We start from the raw sequence: 23,450 nt of genomic DNA on the forward strand, positions 1-23,450 counted from the left end.
AGTAACAATAGTAAGAAACTTAATGTGCTTTCAGCTTTAATCCATATGTTGCATGGCTATAGGACAAATGTGTATTCATGTCATATCTAAATAATAATACTTTTACTTAAATCAGTTATTTGAATTGGACTTCCCCCGGTTAGTGATTTAAATCTCCAGGATTTAAAACCAATCCACTGGGCAATATGTTTACATTTTTCCAAAGAAATCACTCCATGATAATCTAATGGTCACAATCAAACTTTATTGAATTTCCACTACATTGAGATGAATGATGCAAACAGAACAAGTTATAAGATTCTGGAAACGTCACAATAAAATGGAGCATTCCAAATGGCAGCGCATGGATTACAAACCAATCAAAACAACACACATGTGACAAATGACAAGCAATTTTGTGTAGTTGACCATTTGTTTTCAGGCTCTGCTTCTTAAGCCCGTCCCCACAGATGAACAAGCTAACAAAAAGTCCTCTGAACTAGAAGCATCACTTGATATTTTTTAGCTGGTTTATCATAAATGTTAGGATTATGCAGTGGAGCAATTAACATGAATTCAACAAGCTGGATTTTAGCTCCCCCTTTCTTTCTCTTATGATCATTCTCACATTTTTCTCCCAACATTTTTGCTAACACCAATGCTACCTTCCAGTTCATTTCCTAGCCTAGCTAAAATTTTCAATCACTGTGCAAGATCATCTTAATTGAGTGAACATGTACATGCACGTGAGTACTAGAAGGCATCTTCCTGATGGTTTTCACCTAGATTGAAAACCTACAGTGCTTAGTGGGACCCTACCCATTACCATATCCCGCAGCATGTTTTGCCAAGCGAGGAAACAACATTCTCTCTGGCTAAGAAGAGCCTGGGTTTCCATTTTAAAATAATCAAACCCTCTCTTAAGTATCTCTCTGGACTAAAATCAACCTGTGGTTGGTAATCAGCATTAAATGAGGCTGAAGAGAAAGAACCATAGAAAGAAAAGGCATTGGTCTATCCAAAGTAAGATTCCCAAGGAAACCCGACAATCATTTCAAAGTGATTAAGAGATCCATTAATGGATTTCTGAAGCAGGCAAAAACCAGAGGCCCAAAGCGCTCCAAACGCTAACTGTGAAATATATTCCAGACCACACAAAACTTGGCTACAGCTGTGTGGATCCACTGCACCTGATCTCCAATACAGGGGCAGTTTCTAATCTCCAGGAAAGTGTCCCTAGTTCATTTCTCAGTAGAGAGTCTAGAATACAAGACGGAGCCTGAGGAAAAGATGTGGGAGGAAGCCTCCGAGAGAGACAAAAATCTTTCCCTGCGGCAGGAAAAATTCTTCAACTACAGCAACTCAGCAAGGCCAGCTGCAGGAAAACAACCTCACAGCTCCGAGTCCTGAATACTGAGGCGCAATGTGCTGCATTGGAGAAGAATTTATTTCAGAGATGATTTGACCCTCTTATCAGTTCCCTTGTCAACAAATAATTTGTGGACTAAGGGTTGAGTTTGTCCTTAGAGCCACACTACAGGTCAATATTTCTGACTCCGATTTCTGCCTCGTATTCTGTTCAGTTCTGACTTAGAGTCTCATTTTTTGAAGCTCTCCGAAGTTTAATCAGGAGCCCTGCTTTTCTCCCAGTGATATCTGAATAGACTGCGTGGTACAGTTCCCAACCTCTGTGACTTCTGTGTCTTGGGCTCCAGAAATATTTTCAAGAAAACATTGGGTGCAAGAGCACAGTTGACTCAAGGTAGACTCCAGATGTCACCACTAGCTTTCAAAGCATAATTCCTCACAGAGTACCCTAAAGCTGGACCACTGATGGATCAACAGAAGAGCCCTGTGACTTGATGCTCTCTTTAACCAGTTTTTAAGAAACCAGTTTGCAGTACTGCTTGATTTTAAGCTTTCTCTAGAAGTCTCAGAGCATGCAATCTGTTTATGCTACCAGCACTCTCCAGCTTAATTTGACTCAAGCCATTAATATGTGTTGATATTCTCAGAATGCAGAACATCATAAATCAACACATTTAGGTCAAGCATCTTCCTGGTTCCTTATGTGGAAAATCCTCTATGTATGTCCCCCTAGTTTGTCTCCTTTAGAAAAAAAACAGCTGCAAAATGATCCTCTGTATTTTGAGGGTGCACAGCTGTCAGATTAAGGCTGCATTGTGCTCAGAGTCAAAACACGATGCCTTGCAATGTCCCTGGATCCTTCCCAGGCTGCCTCCCATTTAAGCATCAATCGGCAGGTGGGAAGGACCGCTCCAAACATGCTTCAACCTGGCTTATGTAAAGTGCTTGGAAGTTCTTGAGAGTCATACAAGTGATCTTTCAACATTTGGTTCCATTGCCAAATGCCATCAAAGATGTCACCTGAGAAACAGCCTGGGACACACAAGAGAGACTGAGCCAGCTGTGTCAGTGGAGGGCAGAAGATCAACGCTATCAAGGTATGCCCAATACACTTATTTTTTCTTCCACAGCCTCTTGCCAGTAACCCTCCAAAATTAGAGACCATTATTGGAGATATTAAGTTCCTCAAAACCAACTTCCTCTTCTCAAGTGATCAACCACAGATGCGGTCCATTTCAAGAAGATTTGAGCGAGTTCTGTGTGATAACCTCTCAGTTTGAGTGGAAGGCCTGGTCTGAAAACCCATGAAAATGCAACAAAAATCCTCCTTGTAACTTAGGATCTCTGCATACTACATGTTGTTTAAGGCCTTCTACCGCCCTAGCTCTTTAGATCAGAATAACTCTGAAGAACCAAACTGAGCTAAGTGACGGTTTATGTTTAAAAGAACTTCTCCGCATCTCCAGGGACTCCAAGATGAAGGCGCTCTCAGGGCTTTTTGGAAGATGCTTTGTAAAAGCACTACAGATTGTGAGGTACCCTGGAACTCAAAAGATCTCTTTTTTAAATGAATGTCCCGCCTCAACCCAGCAACTCCTCTGAAATTATCCGTCTAGTCCTTCTTCAAGACTAGGATTAGCAATATTTGATACAAGCTATCTCCATGGTACAGCTGGATTTTCATCCGTGAAAACTAAAGCCCTTTATAGGTCACTGAAATAACTCAAAACAGATCCTAAATAAGATCTCGAGGGTTTTGTCTGTGTTATGTCCATCCGTTTTGCCTGCCTGGTCAACAGAGATGATGCAGAGAATTGTGGCAGCCTTCAACGGCATGCACAGAAAGCATATCCTTTCTGCTACACACAACAATATCCTGTTCACAAAGGCCCACTTTGGCCGTCCTTCGGAGTCTAACTTGATATATGCACAACCCACCAAGAACTCCGTGGACAAGTATCCCTGAAAGGGGTTCCACAAGGACTTTTCAGTGGGGATGACTTGCCAAGGGCTTTCATGGCTGGAGTCAGCTGGTGGTTGTGGGTTTTCCAGGTTGTGAGATATGGCCAGATGGGAACCTCTCCGTGCCAAATGTGGCCCAGAAAACCCACAACTACAAATTTCAGTGAAGTTCTTGGCAGATTATGATCTTTGTTTTCAGTAACCCTGGATTTTTCAGATCGTCAACGCAGAGGGAGCCTCAAAACCAGGTGCCTTTGTTTTGACTGCAACAAGAAAGCTGCACACAAGCCTAGATTCTAACATAAAAGGGAGATGGGTTCAGCATGCCAACAAGCAGAGGAAGCTCCTGCTGTTAGGTTCAGCCGCTCACTTCAACTGGCTGACTGAGATGGTGGTTCCGCTGGAGAACACCCAAAAGGCAGGATAAAGGGCTTCGGTAAACTCTGCCCGGAATTTGTAGAGGAGGCTGATTTTCTCACTGACTCCAAAGAAAATAACAAAGCCACCCTCGTAATTCAGCAGGACCCCGATCTTCTTCACCTTGGTGTTGGGCAGGCACTTCTCGACGTCGTTGTGCCAAGCTGAAATCCGGGCATTGAACCATTCGATGCACCAGGAGCTGCTGTTGCGGCCAAGGCGGCTTTCGGGCCCCTGCTTTGCCATGGTCCCGTAGCAGATCCCAACCCCACAGAAGTTGTTGTGCTCCAGCTCCACCTCCCAGTAATGGATCCCTCTCTTGAAGCACTGGAAGCCTTGCACTTGGGAGCAATACGTGAAGCGCTGAGGGTGAGGGGGATAAGCCTGGGTCTTTTCCGACACAGAAACTTTGGTGTTCTGATCCGATAAAATCACCTTGTTGTGTGCTGTGTGGTAATCCAGAGTGAATTTCGTAGCAACTGCAGGGGGAATGAACAGTGAGGGGAGACAGGAGATGGACAAAGAGTTATGTTTACAGAGCAAGACAACAAAACAATAAAAGCATTGTGTTGCTGACTATTTTAAAATCTTCTACTTGATCCTCCTATCCCTTGTTTGATGGATCATATGCCAAACCAAGCCTATAGCATGAGAATAAAAGCAACAGTCTGTTTGGTTGCATACAGGAGCAGATTCAGGTGGGAAGCTGTGTTGGTCTGAATCAAACCAAAACGGGTTCCGGATAAACACTATTTTTTTCTCAATAGCCCATTTTCAATGTTTCCTTATTCCTCAGTGGTTCTATATAAACAGCCCCTCTGGCTCAGGCTCTTAACTGCTCTATGGCTATGAAAAACACATATTATAAGACTTTATTGTTTCCAGCCAGAGGCCATTAAAACACCAGCAATATCATAGCAGTTGATATCAAAAAAACAGTAAAAGAATTAGAACAATTTATGCAGTAGTCCATAAATAATGGAAGACAATAAGAATTCAGGTTTCTAGCTCTCTGGTGGCATAAATTTGGCTCTAATATTCCTTGCTGCTGATGCAAATAATGAAACATTATAACTAATTATTAAGGGATTGGTATCCGATAATAAAAAGACCATTTTGTCTAGATTCGCAGGGAAGTTCTGGCCATAGAAAAACACATATTGAGTCTCATTTAAAAATAAAACCTCTGAGGAAGAAGGAAACATTAAAAAACAAGCTACCGAGAAAAAAAATTGTGTTTATCCGGAACCCGTTTTGGTTTGATTTATGTTTTCATTCTTATAACTATGACTTCACAGATATGAAGATAATATCTATTGAATATTAATTATTGAAGTTATTCACTTTTTCAATCAACTGGAACAAATATAAACAAAAACAGATTACCCTTTTGACAGCCAAACAGCTGAATTTTTCTATTTTGGATACTTTCATTTGACCAGCCCTCTTTTGCACATGGTGTTGGTCTGAAGCAGCAGCACAAAGTTTGAGTCCAGTGGGACTTTTAAGATCCACAAAGTTTTATGCAAGGCATAAGACGACATGTGTATGCACACAAAAGCTTATTACCTAGAATGAAACTTTGTGAATCTTAAAGGTGCCCCTGGACTCAAACTTTGTTATACAGAAGTAGTTAATAAGAGATTTTGAAGATAACCTATGCTGAGCAGAGGATGGGAGAGGGAGCCCAGTCTCCAATGTATGAAAATATGGTCCTACAACCCAAAAAGCTCCTTTCTCCCATTCTGGGGAATAGCAGTGACCTCTATCGCTCTTCTCCCTTGACTTTAAGTTATAATACATCAATACAGCCATCTATCAGATGAATAAATACGGCAGGCACTGTTTTAAAGGATTGGAAAACATGTGAGATCTCCAACAATCCCAAACTGTGTCAGTGTGAACAAGGAAAAGCTCAGCTCAGTGGCTCAGAGCACCAACTTTGGATGCAGAAGTTCCCAGGTTCAAGCCTTGGTCCTGTCAGTTAAAAAGGATCACAGATGGCAAAGCAGGAAAGCCCTTTGCAAACCGCAAGTCTCCAGAAAGACTTATAATCAACTAGTAAAAGGCCAGTTTACTTATTTTATTACATTTGTATACCATCCTCCCTTGTGGCTCATGGCGGTTTACAGTAAAATTCATAGTGCAATACAGGGAACACATAATAATTGAGACCATATCTATTTCTAACAATGGAAACTCATAGCAATAAATTGTTGAACATTTAACACTGAATTATAACATAGCTTTATAACTCGCAATTTCAAATTTCAGTGCTGTGGTTTGCCACATCTGCCAGCAAAGTATAGTTGGTGATGAGTGGGGTCTCAATGTTCTGACGGACAGCATTGTTTCATTGGCCTTGACTGAAGGCCTGGTGGAAGAGCTCCATTTTGCAGGCCCTGTTGGAACTTTTTAAAGTTCCAGCAGGGCCCTGATCTCTTCTGGGAGATCGTTCCACCAGGTGGGGGTCAGGACAGAAAAGGCCCTTGCTCTGATTCAAGGCCACATGAACTCTTTGGGCCAGGGATCAACAGCTTAATGGAGCCTGCAGAGTGTAGTGCACAGAGTGTAGGTAGAGAGGCGGTCTCCCAGGTACTCAGGGTCCAGGCCACGTAAGGCCTTGAAGGTGATTACCAGAACCTTAAGCCTGATCCGGTATTCAACTGGTAACCAGTGCAGTTGTTGGAGTGCAGGCTGAATGTAGGCCCTCCAGGGTGTTCTTGTAAGGATCCTGGCTGGCGCATTCTGGACCAGTTATAGTTTCTGGGTCAGGGATAAGGGCAGACCCGCATAGAGAGGGTTGCAGAAATCTAGTCTAGAGGTGACCATTGCATGGATCACTGTGGCTAGGTGTTCTGGGGCCAAGTAGGGTGCAAGTCTCTTAGGCAGAAGAAAGCTAGCCTTCCTACCTTGGTGACCAATTCCTCCAAGGAGAGGGAGGTATAGAAGATCATGCCCAGGTTCCCGGCTGAGTGTGCAACTGCTAGTCACACCCCATCCAGGTAGGGCAGGCAAGCTTCCTCACTTAGCCCTTCCCTACCAAACCACAAGACCCCCATCTTTGAAGGATTGAGCTTCAGATGGCAGTGTTTGAGCCAGCCCACTGCTTCCAGACATCTGGCTAAAGAGCCTGGGGGTGAGTCAAGGTGGCCATCCATCATGACAAAAAGCTGGGTGTCATCAGCATATCAACGGCATCCCACTCTGAACCTCCTTATCAGCTGGGCAAGAGGATATTGCGTAGGGCTGGGGAGATAACCACTCCTTGTGGCACCCCACATGGGAGCCAACAGTGGGTTTGGTTCTCTCTAATTGTGACCTCAGAGAAAAGAGATCGGCCACTGACGGGCTGTCCCTCACAGCCTGGCGTTAGGGAGGCGATGAGCTAGCAGCTCATGCTCTACTGCAGGGGTAGTCAACCTGTGGTCCTTCAGATGGCCATGGACTACAATTCCCATGGGCCCCTGCCAGCAAACGCTGGCAGGGGCTCATGGGAATTGTAGTCCATGGACATCTGAAAGACCACAGGTTGACTACCCCTGCTCTACTGTGTCGAATACTGCCGAGAGGGAGTAATATTAGCAGTGCTGACCCGCCTAGATCTGGCTGTTGGCGGAGGTGAGAGGGCAACCAGTGCTGTCTCAACTCCATGACCAGGCCGGAAGCCCAACTGGGTCTAGGACCAAAGCTTCTTCCAGGAATGCTCTCAGCTGGACCGCGGCAGCTCTTTCCACCACTTTCCCTAGGAACGCTGAATGCAAGACAGGGTGGTGGTTGGCGAGCTCCCGCGGATCCAGAGATGGTTTCTTCAGCAGGGGCCGTCCCACTGCCTCCTTCAGCCCCTCCGGGATTCCTCCAGTCGAGAGGAGACCCTTGGGAAGAGGGGAGAGGTGACCGACTCACCGATCTAATATTCTTCTCACTACCAATGTTCCTATTCATTACGGATGCTGCTGCCTTTTCGGTCCTGGCCCCGACTTGGTGGAATGAGCTCCCGGAGGAGCTGCGGGCCCTGCGGGAACTTCCGGCATTCCTCAGGGGCTGCAAAACGGAGCTCTTCCGCCAGGTCTATGGTTGAGGCCAGCGGGGCTTGGAAGATCTGTATGGCCCCCCCTTCCAGGATAGCGCAATGTGTATGGCGGCTGCAGCTTCCATCTGCACCCCTCTTCCCGCCTCCCTCTATGAGATTTTTATTGGGGGAATGGATAGTGTTTCGAATTGGTATTTTTCCATTGTATCTCTTTTTTTGTATTGCGATTACTGGGTCTATGCAGTTTTAATGAGGGTCTTACTGGGGATTTTATTCAGATTATTGTAACCCATCACGAGCCACTTGGGAGTGGCAGGTAATAAATTGAAATAGTAGTAGTAGTAGTAGTAGTAGTAGTAGTAGTAGTAGTAGTAGTAGTAGTAGTAGTAGTAGTAGTAGTAGTAGTAGTAGTAGTAGTAGTAGTAGTAGTAGTAGTAGTAATAATCAGCATAACAAGAAGCATCACCTTCCTCCTCCCATAGAACCTACTCCAAAGAACAAAGGGTGGCAAGCATAGCTCCCTTGTTCCATTTTAAACCTTAGTAAAGGCCCTATTGTCCTGACCTGGATGGCGCAGGCTAGCCCGATCTCATCAGATCCTGGAAGCTAAGCAGGGTCAACTCTGATCAGCTCATAGATGGGAGACCACCATGGAAGTCCGGGCTGCTATACAGAGGCAGGCAAGCAAACCACTTCCAGACGTCTCTTCCCTGGAAGTCACTAAGGGGCTGCCATAAGTCAGTCACAACTCAATAGCAGTTGGCATCACCCGGGGCCCTGTGAGTTCAGTTAGGCTGAAAAACCTTCAGGATCAATTCTAGAGAGCATAGTGGGGGTCGTGCCCAGTATCCTAACCGTTCCCTTTCCAATCCTGGCATTCCTCAAGCCCCCTGAACTCTCCCCAGAACCTGGGCATGGACTAAGAGATACGTAAGGGTGTGAGTGGCACACAAGCACTGGAGACACACTGGCCCATCCACCCCTAAAGCCTCCTTGTAAGCAGCAGCCGGGGTTATCAGCTTGATGGACGGGCGAGGTCTGCCTCCAGTACAACTCCATGCCTCCAGCAAAATGCCTTCCTACGAGGGGGATATATAGGTGCCAGTCCCTGCTGTGGCAGAAAGTGAAAGTTGATGCCACTGGTGGGAGGGAGGGGGGGGAGAGAGAGAGAAATCTGTGCTTCACAATGCCAGCCATTAAGAAGCCATTCTTCCACCCACCTGCATTCTGGATTCGATTTCACGGAGGCACCAGAATGCGGAGGAAGACTGGAAGGCTACTGGGGACAAGAGCAATTAGGGCAGAAGGGCCTGGGTCACTTACATTCCAGGAGCTCCTCTCTCGATTTGCTTAAGAAGGTTTCCAGACTTCCCGATGGAGTCGGATTCGCAGGTTGAGGCCTGCTGGAGCTTCGTGCTCTCTGGGAAGGACTTGTCGCTGTAGTTGTAGAAGGGTCGGTAGAGCGGGGGACACAAACACAAGGGATTGATGCGCTCTGAATGGGTAGCCACACATAACACACCAAACAAGGCAGCTCATTTTTTCTGTTTTATATAAGACGACAATAAAAAACGCCTTGCAGCAAAAAGGCTACCGAGTTCAATCAAAGAGCAGCCTTGAGGTTTCTGTCTGTGTCCACATGGCTCAGGACGGCTCACCAGATTACTGACAAATTACAGGAAGATTTGACACAATTCAAAGCAAAGTGGGTTTATTTGCTCCCCATCCAGGCTGGCAGCAGATCTTATTAGCAACAGGCATTCCTCTCCAGACCTTTGCTGTGCAATGCAGACCACTGCATGCCTCTCCCGCTCCCTCTGGTGGTTGACTAATCAAACCACGATTTGCTTTGGTACTGGCAGCTGGTAGCTGCCATTTCACCCTGCTCTGAAATTACAAAGCGGCAGGGGGAAAATCGTGCAGCGACATTCCCAAAACAACAACACCTCTGCTAATTCACAACCAACAAGCTCCAAATACTTTACAACCACCCTGCAAGGTAGGCCACATCTCATTTTACAAATCGGGAGCTTGACACCCAAGACTTTTTGGGCAATGTGAGATCTGGATCCCAGATCTCTGGGCTCGTGTCTTATTCTTTCCACAACAGACCACAGCTAGTTCTGCTAGCTCTGGACCCTGATCCGGTACATTTTTAGAGGGTAGCTGTATCAGTCTGCTGGAGACAAGCTAGACTCCAGACTAGTAGCACTTTAAAATTCCAACAGATTTCCAAAGACAAAGCATGAATCTGATGAAGGGAGCTTGGAATCTGAAATGCTTATTCACTCAAAATCTTGCTAGACTTGAATTCCGATCCTGCACACATTCTGCTGAAATCAGTGGAATTTCCTCCCAACCCATCCATGTAGAAATTGGGCTCAGCCGTTTCTCAGATTTAAAGCAGAACTATATATTTGCAGGAAAGGGGCTTTTGCAAGACAGAACTTACCCCGTTTACCAGGTCGCCGCCTTTGCTCTGAGAAACAGAAAGAGGAAATTCAGTTACTCCAAAAGAAGGTGGAAAAACATTTTTCTAAATATTTCTCTCGAAACATGCAAGGAGCAGCTAATGACTAAGGATGGGAAGGCTAGCTGTGAGGATCACTCATGGAAACCGCTACCAGGAAGTTAAGAAGTACTTTACAGCTTTAACCAGCAACAAATCTTGCAGAGTTGAAAAAACTAGTTAACCCTCTATTTGTGGCGGTGACCTGCCATGACTCAATGGGAAGGAAATGTACCCTGCCCAAGCTCAGAGAAACTTGTTTTTAGATTATATGAAGGGCTAAAGCCAGGCATTAAATATAATGGCAGTGATCAGCTCTCATCCAGGGTAAAGGCCTCTTTCAGGCAAACTCTTGCTTGGGCCAAGTAGTCAGGCTATTTGGGAGGGTATCAAAGCCAGTGTGGAGTAGAGGATCGCATCACACAATGATTGGAGAAGACCCCATTTCAATTTCCTTCTCTGCCGTGAAGACTGCTTGCCTGGCCTTGAGCAAGGCACACTCTCAGGGCTATTTTGAGGAAGGCAGGTGCATGCATATATTTATATCCTGCTTTTCTCCCCACTTGGGACTCAAGGCAGTTTTGAACACCGCTCTCCCTTTTACTTGCAACAACAACCCTGTGAGGCAGGCCAGGCAAGCCGAGAGTTTGTGATGGACCCAAGGTCACCTAGGGGGTGTCCAGTGTATGTGTAGATATTTAAACTCTGTTCTCCCGAGATGCTGGTCCAACACTCACTCCACAATACCACACAGACTCATACGTGTGTGTATGTGAGTGTGCTGTCTGAGCCACAGCTCCTTTCCACCACCCAACCTGTTAAGAGGATAAAATGGAAATATTTAAACTGTTTCGGGTAGCCAATGGGGAGAGAGGTAGCAAATAAATGCAACCCCCCCAAAAAAAACCTATGTAGAGAAGGAGGACAGAAACACCCCCCCAAATACACACAGATACACACCCCAAATACACACAGATACACACCCCAAATATGCCATGGTCTCCAGTAGGATCATGCCCATGACAGGTTGCCACACAGCCAAGGGAGGCAAATGACAGGCCAAGTTGCCTACAGAGCAAGGCAATGAGGCTGGGGCTGCTCCTCCTTTTCTTCAGACCTGTGGGAAATCTATGAAGTCCGGAATGCACCTGTCTAAGTCATGGAACTTAAGGACAGGCTCCTCTCTCCTGCCTGGAATTGCTCAGCAATTGAACCCTGCTCAGCAATTAATCCCCCATAGTCTCATTCTCTCTCCATTCTCATCTCTCTCTGCATATGAAGCGAATGCTGAGCAGCACTCACTGGTTTCTGCGGCATCATCTGCATTTGACTCCTGTGAAGGCTTCGGAGCCTCTTTCGTAGCATCTTTGGGAAGAAAGAATACAAAAACCAGACACAGAATTCACAAAGGAGGAGTCACCACAACACACAAGGTACAACACAATGACTCCCAAGCCGAGAGAAGTCAGTAGCCTTGAGGCAAACGGCCAAGAATTGTTTCGTGCTAAGAATAACACATGTGGATTCAATTTGCCATCAGCACACAAGATCATAAGACATACCCTACAGGTTGAGACAAATCATCCAAAAATCTGCTTCAGATCTGGGACTCTTCTTTGCTAGCATAGGTAACAGCCAGTGGCTTGCACAAATGTACCCATTTACAAGGTATGCTGTACAATGTGCAGCATGTGGCATGCCTGGCATTGCACACAGCCTGCCCAGCCAGGAAGATAATGTTTTGAAGATTCCCAGCTTCCCTAGCAAAAGTAGTTTACTAAGAGGATTTGGAGATTACCAGGCCACCATTTCAGTAAAAGACCGAAAAGCTTGCATTTAGTCACTGAAAACTCCTTCCTACAAACATGTATTGCCTTTTCAGCATTCGGTTTAATGTTTCAATTATCAGAATTTGAAGGCCCTTTTCAATCTGCTATTCCATACTTTTTAGCCCCTTCCGCCTCCCTCCAAAGCTTTAGGACTCCCTCCCCACAAGCAGCAGCACCAAGATTCTCAGCACATTTCAGAATTCTCCCAATACCCGGTTCCAGTCTCCTATATCTCCAGCTAAAAATAGGACCAAAACCACTTGGAGAAAACTAAGGAGGCACTTATGCCAGCAAAGTACACACCATTGCTTCTGACAGAACAAAAGGACGTGACTGCACCACAACCAACCTTGCCTCTATCGGAACATCTTCAATCCTCCTAAAAATCTATGTCGAACTCTAGCTAATACTTGCTACCATGAAAGGAATTTGGCATGCGGGAGTTGCATTATATCCTTACTTGGCATAGCGCTCTTTTTGGTTGGCTGTGGAGGAGGGTTTTTTCCAGGCTGGACATTTGGCTTGGGTTTCCAGGGTCCTTTTCCTGCAAGGGAATTACACACAAGTAGTGCTATGACTGAGATCAGGCTCCTCACTAGAGCTACACTGGACACCCCGTTGTAATAAGGTATGTGTATTGAGGGGGCTTAAGCTTAGGCATATTTGTAGATATTATTGTCCCCAGTTCTGAGTCTGCTGACAGTTCAGAGGGGTCAAGTGATGCTATAAGGGAAAGGGACACACTAAGACAATTTGTGTGCCACTCCTATGCCCATTGGATAGATGAAAAGAATGGGGCTGAGATTCTCAACCTGACCAGATGTTGTTGTTGTTAGGTACGAAGTCGTGTCTGACCCATCACAACCCCATGGACAATGATCCTCCAGGCCTTCCTGTCCTCTACCATTCCCTGGAGTCCATTTAAGTTTGCACCGACTGCTTCAGTGACTCCATCCAGCCACCTCATTCTCTGTCCTCCCCTTCTTCTTTTGCCCTCAATCGCTCCCAGCATTAGGCTGTTTCCTGATATTCCAAGCAATAAAACAGACTTTAACAATCATCCACACAATTACTAACAAAGCTAGACAATCTCTGAAATTTAAATGTGTGTATACACACACACAAGTTCAAATTTCAGAGGTCGTGTGTATTCACACACTCACACACACTGGCATCTTCAGTCCAAAATATAGTAACACATAAGGCATAAGTCATTTAAAAAGGTTTAGATCAAATTAAGTACCTTCAATTTTCTTCTCTTGGGGCTGAGCCACTAGCTCCTTCACTGTTTCTTTAAGGCCAAACGCTTTTTGATAAATGGCATGTATCAAGTTTTGATCCAAATCTATCTTGGGGATGAATACATCTTTGACAGAGGACTGCCGTAGTTTAGCTGCCTTCTGAAATAAAACAGAAAACCATGTGAAGATTCACTCTAACCAGCAAGAATCCCAGTTATCGTAAGTGTAGCAGGGATTGTTTTGCTCATTATGATTCAACAAAGACTTACCACCCAGCAGTGTTTTCACATGCTTGGTCAAGTGTAATACTAAAAAAGCAGTACCATGTTTTTTTCCTGCCACATGTTCCCATGAGTAGAGAAAGTTGAGTCTTACCATGCAGACACGCACGTTTCAGCCGATGCACAATTAAATCATGGTCCTGATTTTCTTTGTAATATACACACCTGGCTCGCAGGCGTCCAGTGAAATTAATGGGCAGTAGGTTCAAGATGGACAACAGGAAATACTACTTTACACTGAGTGATCAAAACATGGAATCTGCGGCCAGAGGTTGTAGTGGTGGCCACACAGATAAGCAGCTTTCAAAGGGGACTAGATGGATTCATGGAGGGTAAGTCTCTCAGTGGCCACTCCACATTCAGAGACGCTAATCCTCTGAATCCCAGAGCCAGGAGGCAACATCGGGGAAGGCCTTGGCCTCTATGCCCTATTGTTGGTCACTTTGTGAGGCAGGATGCTGGACTAAATGGACCATTGGTTTGATCCAGGAGGGCTCTTCTTATGTTATGAGCAAAATAAGAACCACGTGGAAGCTTAAGATACCTCTGGTTGAATTACAGGGACACACAAACCACCAAGTCCCAGTACCGAACAATGCAAATGATCCCCCTGGCCACAGGATTCAGAATTCTGACTTATTCATTCCAGGCCCAGTGTGAAAACCTTGCTTTGCCAGCCTATCACCACTCAGTATTTAAAATAATCTAAATAACCATGAGAAACTGAGATGCAGGCATGTTAAATCTACACAAGCTGCCACAAGGACAAGCTGTTAGAAACAGATGGAAATGCATAGCCTTCCTATTCAACTTATGTTAAATCTAATGAATCAAAGTTCTAAGCCTTTCAGCAAAGGCACGTGCAGAAAAGGGGAACAAAAGACTTTTTAACCTTTAAGAATGTAATGTCATCATCTTCGGTCAAGATCGTTTCAATCTGGTCTCTCTCCCCCTGGATTTCCTTTCTCTTCCGGCCCAGGATGGTATGCACGTAATCAAACTTGTCTTGAACTTTTTTCTCCTCTGCTCCAACCTTGGCCATGGCTGTTTTTTCTTCTTCTTTGATTAAGACCATCATTTCCTGGAACTCAGCCCTCAACAAATCCATTTTGCGGGCAGCAATCTCCTGAAGAGACAAACATTTGGGAACCGTTCACAGATGGTTAAGCGGGTAATGGGGCCAAAGGGCAGAGTGCCACACTGTCTAACATGTTACTTCTTCTGGGGACTGATTCTTGTGCAAGATCTCTGCAGAGGATGGGCTCAAACTAGAGGACCTCTTCCTAAGCTTCTTCTCCAAGAGGATGACGCTCCCAGAGATTCAATAAGGCACTTCAAGTAGCTAAGTAACTTTTTTATCCATAATATATTGCATTTTTATCCTGCCTTTCCTCCTGGTGACTAACAGTAGAAGAACAAGAGCTGGGGTTTTGATACCTAGCTGTTTGCTACCCAAAGGAGCAACAATGGATTAACACTATACTAAGTGTGAAGGTCTCAGCAATAATTGTAAAAGTAGCTAAGTCATTGTTGGCAAACCTAAATGAAAATCTTTCCACTATGGATTTTGTTACTGCAATTCTTAAGTTTTAGTTTTATGCTCTGCTGTTTTATGCCAATAAATTGTTATAAATTGTTACTTGGTTGTTATGATGTTGTATTGAAACTTGGACGTTATAGATTAAATTATTATAATGTTCCATGTAAAATTACATGATGTTCCATGTAAACCGCCCAGAGCTGTAAAAAAAAAAAAATCCAAATAAATAAAATAAAATTATTTTTTAATTTTATAATAAAAATAAAATAAAATAAATAAAAGTACTCTGACTCTACCTGAAGGAGTCTCAAAGAGATTTATAATCACATACCCCTCCTCTCTCCAATGCAGTCACGGTGTGAGGTAGGTGAGGCTGAGGGAGCTCTGAGAGAACTAGGACTGGCCCAGCATGTGGGGAAACAAAGACTAGAGCCTGTTACTCTTCATCACCACACCACACTGGCTCTCTGTCTTAGGGACATCAAGCATAGAATCTATGATTCTATGATTCTATGGACCTTCCCTTTTATCCTCGCAACAACCCCATGAAGTAGGAAAGGAGTAAAGTCTGGACGAAGGGTAAACAGGGAGCTTCAGGGGGCAACTGAGGACCTGCACTTGGCCCATTGTAGTCGAACAGCCTGACCAGCTTCCCACACAGTGTGTGTGTGTGTTTATGTTTTTATTGAATTCTTTAAATATTTCATATGCAATATTTAACTTGCCAATTCAATGTCTTCATAAACGTTTTACAGTTGAAATGTTTTGACATTTGCCACCTTGGGGAGCCTTTTTGAGTGAAAGGGCAACATGGAAATGTTAAAAATGAATAGAGAGCTGGAAAACTGGACGGATGGATGCCAGCCCAGCCCCTCGACTCAAGTAGGTTTAAAACCCAGTCATACATTTTCTACTGCTTCAGACAGATCTCCCACAGCATGAACCATTCATAAAAAAGCAAACAACCAACCCCCACCCCCCATGAGTAGACTACAAACCAAATCAAGAAGACAGATCTACTTGGGTTTTCTCTTCCACCAAAAGCAAGCCATCTGTACGTTTGCTCTCCAGAGCAAGCTGTAACAGACATACACAAACTTACACTGATTTGTTTCTGCTGCACCCGGACTTGATCCAAGGACTGTGAAGCCTTCTCATTAAGAGCATAGAGTTCTGTCAGTCTTTTCTTCAACTGAGACTGTTAAGGAATAAAAGGTTCCATTTTAGAACGTGATAAACCAGGGGTAGTCAAACTGTGGCCCTCCAGATGTCTATGGACGACAATCCCCATGTATTGGGAATGGACTACAAACCATTGAGGCTACTAGTAAGACACTGTTCCCCTCTGGACAACGGTTCCTTCACCACTTTGGACAGTGCAAGGTCAGAGAAAATGCTATGTCATAATATTGCAATGTGGTGTTGACTCACACTCAGTAGCCTGGACCTTACCTACACTGGACTTTTGAAGGTCATCAACCTCAGGTTTTTTTTTAAACAGCAATCTGCACCTGACTCTGATGCTGCTTCCCTTCCCCAATTTGCACTGAAGCAGCAGCGTTGGTTCTTATATGCCACTTTTCTCTACCTGAAATAGTCTCAATGCAGTTTACAGTCTCCGTCCGTTTCCTCTCCCCACAACAGACACTGTGTGAGGCTGGTGAGGCTGAGAGAACCCTAATATTACTGCCTTCCATTTCCTCTCCCTACAACAGACACCCTGTGAGGAAGGTGAGGCTGAGAGAGCCCTGATATTACTGCTCGGTCAGAACAGTTTTATCAGTGCTGTGGTGAACCCAAGGTCACCCAGCTGGCTGCACGTGGGGGAGCAGAGAATCGAACCCAGCTCACCAGATTAGAAGTCTGCACTCCAAGCCACTACACCAAGCTGGCTCACAATACATATTCCCTGGCATATCCGAGGGTGGATTTGCTCTGTTTCACTGGAGAAATACAGGCCCATCACACTTTCTTCTGGGTGCAGATATCCTACCTCTTTCAGTTTTTCTCCTTCCCTCCCACCTCAGCCACACCTCCAGCACTGATATTTTGCATGGGTCTCTGCCGATTGGTTGGCTTCCAGCAGGAGCAGCCCCTTACACTTCCAATAGTTCAACTTTAGTTCTGCCTTCATTTTATCTCAACTTTTGTGCTGTGAAGGCGTTTCCCCTGCTTTATCAGTCCTCTTAAGTAATGCAATAAGCATTCATATCAGAAGGTGTTAAAGACCGGCCTGTCTTTGCCTCCAGCTGCCTTTCTCCCAATCCTTCGCAGTAGGACTAAAATGGAGCCACCAGAAGTGAAAGGGGGTGCTCCTGCTGGAAGCCAACCAATCAGCAGAGACCAATCAACAGCTCAAAAAAAGGGGGAGAGAAAAAATCTCAGCAATCTGGTTTTTCTTTTTAGCGTGCACAGTTAAACTCTTCAATTTGGAGGAGAAAATCCAAGAAAGAAGAGAGGTGCAAAGTGCAGGAACAGATACACGCAGGATGTGGATTACAGAGATACCACTTCAATTCAGTAAGAATCAGAATTAAACTGTAAATTCAGAAAGCACGCTGGTCAGATTTAATGCATAATTTGTTTTTTGTTTTGTCTTGAAGAGGGAAAATGGAATACCACTACCCAAGTTTATGCATGAAATGTACCCTTCTTTCTCACCTAAAAGTATTCCAAGCACATCTCATATAGCCAGAAGTACAGCAAAACCAATAGAGACATATATGGCCTATAAAATTCAAGTCCAGATAGGCATAAAAGCCTTTCAAAATAGGAGGTTGTAAGCCAGCAACCAGCTTCCAAGGCATTAGTCTACCACCTCTCCCAAGTATCAAAGATGACCCAAGAAAGCTCTAGTTCTAGTGACCAAGGAGTCCTCAACATGCCATTTCTTTCCTAGGCACCTACCAAGTGGTTTTATAAACTGGGTGAGGCCAAATGGGGCTTCTGCCAAGCAGGTCTTCTGACTGGCCAGTGGAGATCTGACTACTATATTTTTTTTAGTTGCTTTAGCAGCAGCTGCCATCCCAACACAAATACTTTCACTGAGTCACTGAAGGTAAGCTCTTGTACGTAAAAATATTTTTCAATAGCACGTTCATTTTAAAGTCTTCTGCCAGACGTTTTGTAGCTGGCTCCACCTCCTGTAGCAGCCATTTTATAGTTTCACCAACATTTTGGTGTCTTTAATTCCAAAGGTGCCTGAAGGCTGAAAAAAGGTTGGGGAAGCCTGTGATGACCACTTACTACATTGCAATGAAGGCCACCAAACAAGGACTCCTCTTCCAAAGATGGATGGGAAGACAAAAGGAGGACCATTTTCAAATAAGAGACCGTGAAGTAGGTTTTATGATTAACAAGATCTACTGAGTTCAATGTGCTAACACGTATCTTCATGAGACAGTGTGAAAAATGTACACAGATAATGTTGAGAAGGAGCTATCCCTATAGTGCAGGGGTGGCCAAACTGTGGCTCTCTAGATGTCCATGGATTACAATTATCACGAGCCCTTGCCAGTCTACGGACATCTGGAGCACCAGTTTGGCCACCCCTGCCATATGGAATTTCAATATATGGAATTTCACTATAATTAATGGGAACCCCCCCCCCCCGCCCCAGCCTGGACACAGAATTCTGACCATTTCCCAATTCACCTGAAAACAGGCCTCTGTTTACCCCACATCCCAACCTGGATAGCCCAGGCTAGTCCAATATTACCAGATCTTGGAAGCTAAGTAGGATCTGCCCTGATGAGTACCTGGATGGGAGACCACTGAGGAATACTAGGGTCATGATGCAACAGCAGGCAATGGCGAACCACCTAGATTAGTCTCTTGCCTTGGAAACCCTACAGATTCTTCCAAAGTCATCTGTGACTTGAGAGCAAAAACAACAACAAAACTCCAAACCTTATCCCACATAATATCCCACCCATATTTGTCCATAATTAGATGAAAGTTGTTGGTATTTCCCACCCAGCCCGCCCTCTCCTTTGTTCCTGTCATGTCTCCTTACTTGACTGGTAACCTTTGTACCTCCCAACAAGCTGACGTGGACCTCCAAACCACACTTTGGGGGGGGGGGAAAGAACCTCTTAATGTGGCCTCACAAAAGACTACACCAGACTGGTTGACGTTCTTCAGATATGTTTAGTTCCTGGCCTGCCGCCCAGGGTAACCATCTAAACAGCTAGGGCCATCCCCCGCCAACCACGTTCCCCAGGATCTGCAGAGAACTCCTTCAATATGTCTGACACTGTGCTGAGCAGGTCAAAAGCTCAGCCTGAGAGCGTATCCCTCTCCCAGCTTCTCAGGCAGGCAAAGGAGTCGGATGGTTGGCTCTCCTGTCCTTCAGTGCTTTGGAGAAGGACTCTCCTAAAGCAGAGGTGGCCAAACTGTGGCTCTCCAGATATCCGTCGGCTCACCTCTTTGGCCCCCTTGGCCTCTTGCATGGGCACGGTGGTGCACTGCTTGTGCGTGACCAGGCAGATGCAGCAGATGCAGGTTAGGTGCTCTTTGCAGTAGAACTCCAGGAGCTTGTTGTGGGACTGGCATTTCCGCTGCTGCAAGTCCTTCATGGGCAGAGTGAGCTGGTGGCCCTGGAAGGCCGGGCTGTCCAGGTGAGGCTTCAGGTGCTCCTGGCAGAAGGAGGCCATGCAGGTGAGGCAGGTCTTGGCCGCCTCCGCCTCCAGGCAGCTGTCGCAGGCCACTCGGGGCCGCCCGCCGCTCCCGCCCTTCTTCTCCTGCTGGGCGGCCTCGTCGCCCCCTTGGCCGACCTGGAGCTGCTCCACCACCTTGCACAGCACCGTGTTCTTCTTGAGCTCCGGCCGCCGGGCGAAGGTGCTCCGGCACTGGGGGCAGCTGAAGGTGTGCGCCCCGCCGCCCCAGGTCATCTCCAGGCAAGGCAGGCAGAAGTTGTGGCCGCACGGCGTCGTCACCGGGCTCTCGAAGACGCACAGGCAGATGGAGCAGGTCAGCTCCTCTTCCAAGCCGGCCAGCGAAGGGACGGACGGCGTCCGCACGAGATCCGCCATGGCCGCACCGGGCAGCTCAGGAAAGTGAAACTGGAGGCGAGCGGGCGACCGACGGCCCTTTCCTCGAAATCACGTGGCCGTGGGGCGGGCCGGGCGCTGGCGCTGGCGCCTCGAGAAGGGGATCGGCAAGCTAAGCGTTGCGCGCGCTTCGGCGAGCGCTGCTCCCCTCGCGACGCCCTGCTGCGGATAGGAAGGTTGCGCAACGCAACGGCCCATCCCCATCCGCGGGTCATGGAAGCCCTGGCTGCTCAGTGCAAACCCTGCCTTGCCAGCGTGGGCCCGCGCACAGGACTTTTTTTCCCTTTTTTTTAAGGGGGGGGGGAGGATAATACAGGCCAAGAGCTTTGGAAAACTTTCTGTTTAGATCTTTCTCACTGTTTTCTTGATTTTTTAAAATTAATATTTCAGAAGTTACAAAGAGAGATTTCACAGATACTCTATGTGGCAGGGGCTCATGGGAATTGTAGTCCATGGACATCTGGAGGGCCGTAGTTTTACTACCCCTGTGTTTAGCTATTCGTCCCAATGTTGCTGGATTTTTTTCTGGCGGTCTGTGATTGACCAAGTCTGCTAGTTTAGCTATTACTGTTAGTCCTCTAACTGGCTAATTTACTCCCTTCTTATATCGGTACTCTTATGATCCTAGCTCCATTTTACTTGAGGAAGTGTGCCTGCTCTCCAAAGCGCACGCCTTGAATAAATCTTTGTTCGCCTTAAAGTTGCCTTGAGCCTCAAATTTTGTTGTGCCAGTTTTCTTGAGTTCCATACGCCAAGAGCCCTATTAAGAGTCTGTTGTTGCTTCCAGCCAGAATTTTTACTCTTTTTCTTTCTCCCACTTGCCAGTGTTAATAGGTTTTCATTGATTCATTGAGTAGGTTTTTGTATTTTTGGGGGGGGGGGGTCATACCCTGAACAAGCATTATCCTGAAACACACAGATTTGGGTGGAATGTATTCCCTCTCAAAATGTCTGTGGAAACTGTACTCTAGATTTCGAGATGCTCTGCTCATGTCTGGCCTCTATAGGCAGCCTGAGTTGGCCTGTGGAGGGGGAAACCTAGTTGCAAATAATGTAGCACAATATGCAGATGGAGCTTTAGACCACTGACACAGCTTAAGTCAGTTACAGCAGCCTTTCTCAACTTTACCGTTGAGAAACCACTGAAACATTCCTCAGAGGTTGCACAACCATGCATAATACAGTTGAGGAGCATAGCTGTGTACACACCCATGTGGGGGACCTCCCCTTCCCACTCCCAACAGGCCCATCACTGGCCATTTTGGAAGGGTAGGTTGACACGACCATACATGGTCATATCACCCCATAAATGTTCCAAACCCTGGTTGACAACTGCTTGTGCAGGGTGTTCCTTTGGAGTGACCATGGATGCCTTCCTTGAAGACTGGGGGGGGGGGGGGAATCATTGCCAGAGTTTTGCTGTACAGAGCTTATGGTCACCAGGTGAGCAGTGTTTACATATCAGTGTCCTGGAACTCCGAACCACCCAATTTGCTCTAATGTCCTTTGCAGACATCCTTGAAGTGAAACAAGCCTGGGTACAGGCAGACAATATGTTGGCTATGTATTATCTGACCAAACCAGGCACAGGGGGACTCTGCCTGCCCCCACCAGCAACGTGTAAACAAATAGTTAACCCTGTAACTGACAGTGTGTGGCTGATTCTTGCTAAGTGACAAAGTCTAACAAGGCACCTTCCGGCGACTCTGCAGGGAAGGCTTATGAGTCCGGCAGGAGGAGGTCCGAATCCAAGCGGAACCAAATGCAATCCGTATCACAGGAAACCTGAACATAGGAGTCAACAGAATTCTATTCTGATGACGAGTGTTCACAGGACAATCTACTTCATGTTGGTGTTTGAGCTATGGGGTGTTCCCAAGGTGGATTTGTTTGCCCAAGCTCACACACTGAAGCCCTGCTGTTTTGCTCCTAGGTGAGGGGTGATCCAAGGTCCCCGGGGACACCTTCTGGCTTCAGTAGTCAGGGGCTCTGTTCTGTTTCCCCCTTCCCCTCTCTTCGCCAGAGTATTAGGGAAGATGAAGGCAGAGGGAATGGAGGCCATATTTATTCACTCCATTTTGGCCCTGACAAGTCTGGGTCTCAGAACTTTAAAAAATGTTTGAGAGATCATACATTCCCCCCCTTGAACATTCTTGTTTTGGGATCCCTCAGGCAACCCAATATCCCCTGCCTTCACATGGCAGATCTGGCTGCAGACACCCCCATCTCTCAGGGGTTTAGGAGGTGCTTTGACAGTCTTGCAAGCCCTTGACTAGGTGCTCCTATGGGTTCAAGTGGACTAGGTTGAGGGTTAAACTCTAAGCAGGACTTTTGCCCTTTCTCCTGCCCTTGCCTGAGGTCCTGGGAAATCACCTTTCCCTGATTAGTGAGGGGGGGCTATCCATTTAATTAGTTCACACCCATCTGCCAACTATAGCTACATTTCATATGGAGGTTATGGGGAGCTCTATATCCACCCATAAGCTTTCTCAAAGGTTCCTTAAGGGGCTCAGTAAGATGTCCCTGCCCTGTCCTCATATCATGCCCCAATGTTCCCTTTCTGTGGCAATATCAGCCATGATGATCCCTCCTTGAACCACAGCTAGTTCCTCGCTGGGGTTCCTGACTATGAAGGCAGCCTTCTTAATGGTCATTATATCAGCCAGAAGAATTGGGAGAATTAGTGGCTATTCGGGTTAGAATCTTAGAATCGAGTTGGAAGGGACCTCATGGGTCATCTAGTCCAACCCCCTGTACTATGCAGGACACTCACATCCCTATCGCTTATCTACTGTAACCTGCTACCCCTTTGCCTTCACAGAATCATCCATCAGATGGCTATCTAGCCTCTGTTTAAAAATTTCCAAAGATGGAGAACCCACCACCTCCCAAGGAAGCCTGTTCCACTGAGAAACTGCTCTGTCAGGAACTTCTTCCAGATATTTAGACAGAATTTCTTTTGAATTAATTTCATCCCATTGGTTCTGGTCTGTCCCTCTGGGGCAAGAGAGAACTCTGCTCCATCCTCTATATGGCAGCCTTTTAAATACTTGAAGATGGTTATCAGATCCCCTCTCAGTCGTCTCCTCTCTAGGCTAAACAGTCCAAGCTCCCCCAACCTTTCTTCATATGTCTTGGTCTCCAAACCCCTCACCATCTTTGTTGCCCTCCATTCCTAAAGGTTTTGCCAGTGAAAGTTGTGTTACATCCTGTTCCAGAGCTGAGAAAGAACTACACACC

At 46.0% G+C, this 23,450-nt stretch overlaps 1 protein-coding gene across 1 annotated transcript; it reads right to left on the reverse strand.

The window, feature by feature from the left end:
• Positions 1 to 224: 224 nt before the first annotated feature.
• Positions 225 to 20,324, reverse strand: TRIM25 (tripartite motif containing 25). The gene is made up of 9 exons (XM_077328721.1): positions 19,584 to 20,324; positions 16,262 to 16,357; positions 14,512 to 14,745; positions 13,341 to 13,497; positions 12,558 to 12,641; positions 11,571 to 11,633; positions 10,212 to 10,238; positions 9,083 to 9,196; positions 225 to 4,205 (listed from the first exon to the last, which is right to left on the reverse strand). The coding sequence occupies exons 1-9, from the start codon at positions 20,190 to 20,192 to the stop codon at positions 3,676 to 3,678; spliced, it is 1,914 nt and encodes a 637-aa protein (XP_077184836.1). The 5' UTR covers positions 20,193 to 20,324; the 3' UTR covers positions 225 to 3,675.
• Between the last annotated feature and the right edge of the window lie 3,126 nt (positions 20,325 to 23,450).

Source organism: Paroedura picta, chromosome 3 (assembly GCF_049243985.1).
Source record: "Paroedura picta isolate Pp20150507F chromosome 3, Ppicta_v3.0, whole genome shotgun sequence".
Lineage (NCBI taxonomy): Eukaryota > Metazoa > Chordata > Lepidosauria > Squamata > Gekkonidae > Paroedura > Paroedura picta.

Bases quoted from the DNA above. Each gene is read 5' to 3' on its own strand.
- TRIM25 (XM_077328721.1), bottom strand. From the start codon at position 20,192: ATGGCGGATCTCGTGCGGACGCCGTCCGTCCCTTCGCTGGCCGGCTTG. The intron at 14,746-16,261 runs GTAAGTTTGTGT...TTGTCTCTTCAG, and splicing joins TGCAGCAGAAACAAATCAGT to GAGATTGCTGCCCGCAAAAT. The intron at 12,642-13,340 runs GTACTTAATTTG...ATTCCCTTGCAG, and splicing joins CCAAGAGAAGAAAATTGAAG to GAAAAGGACCCTGGAAACCC.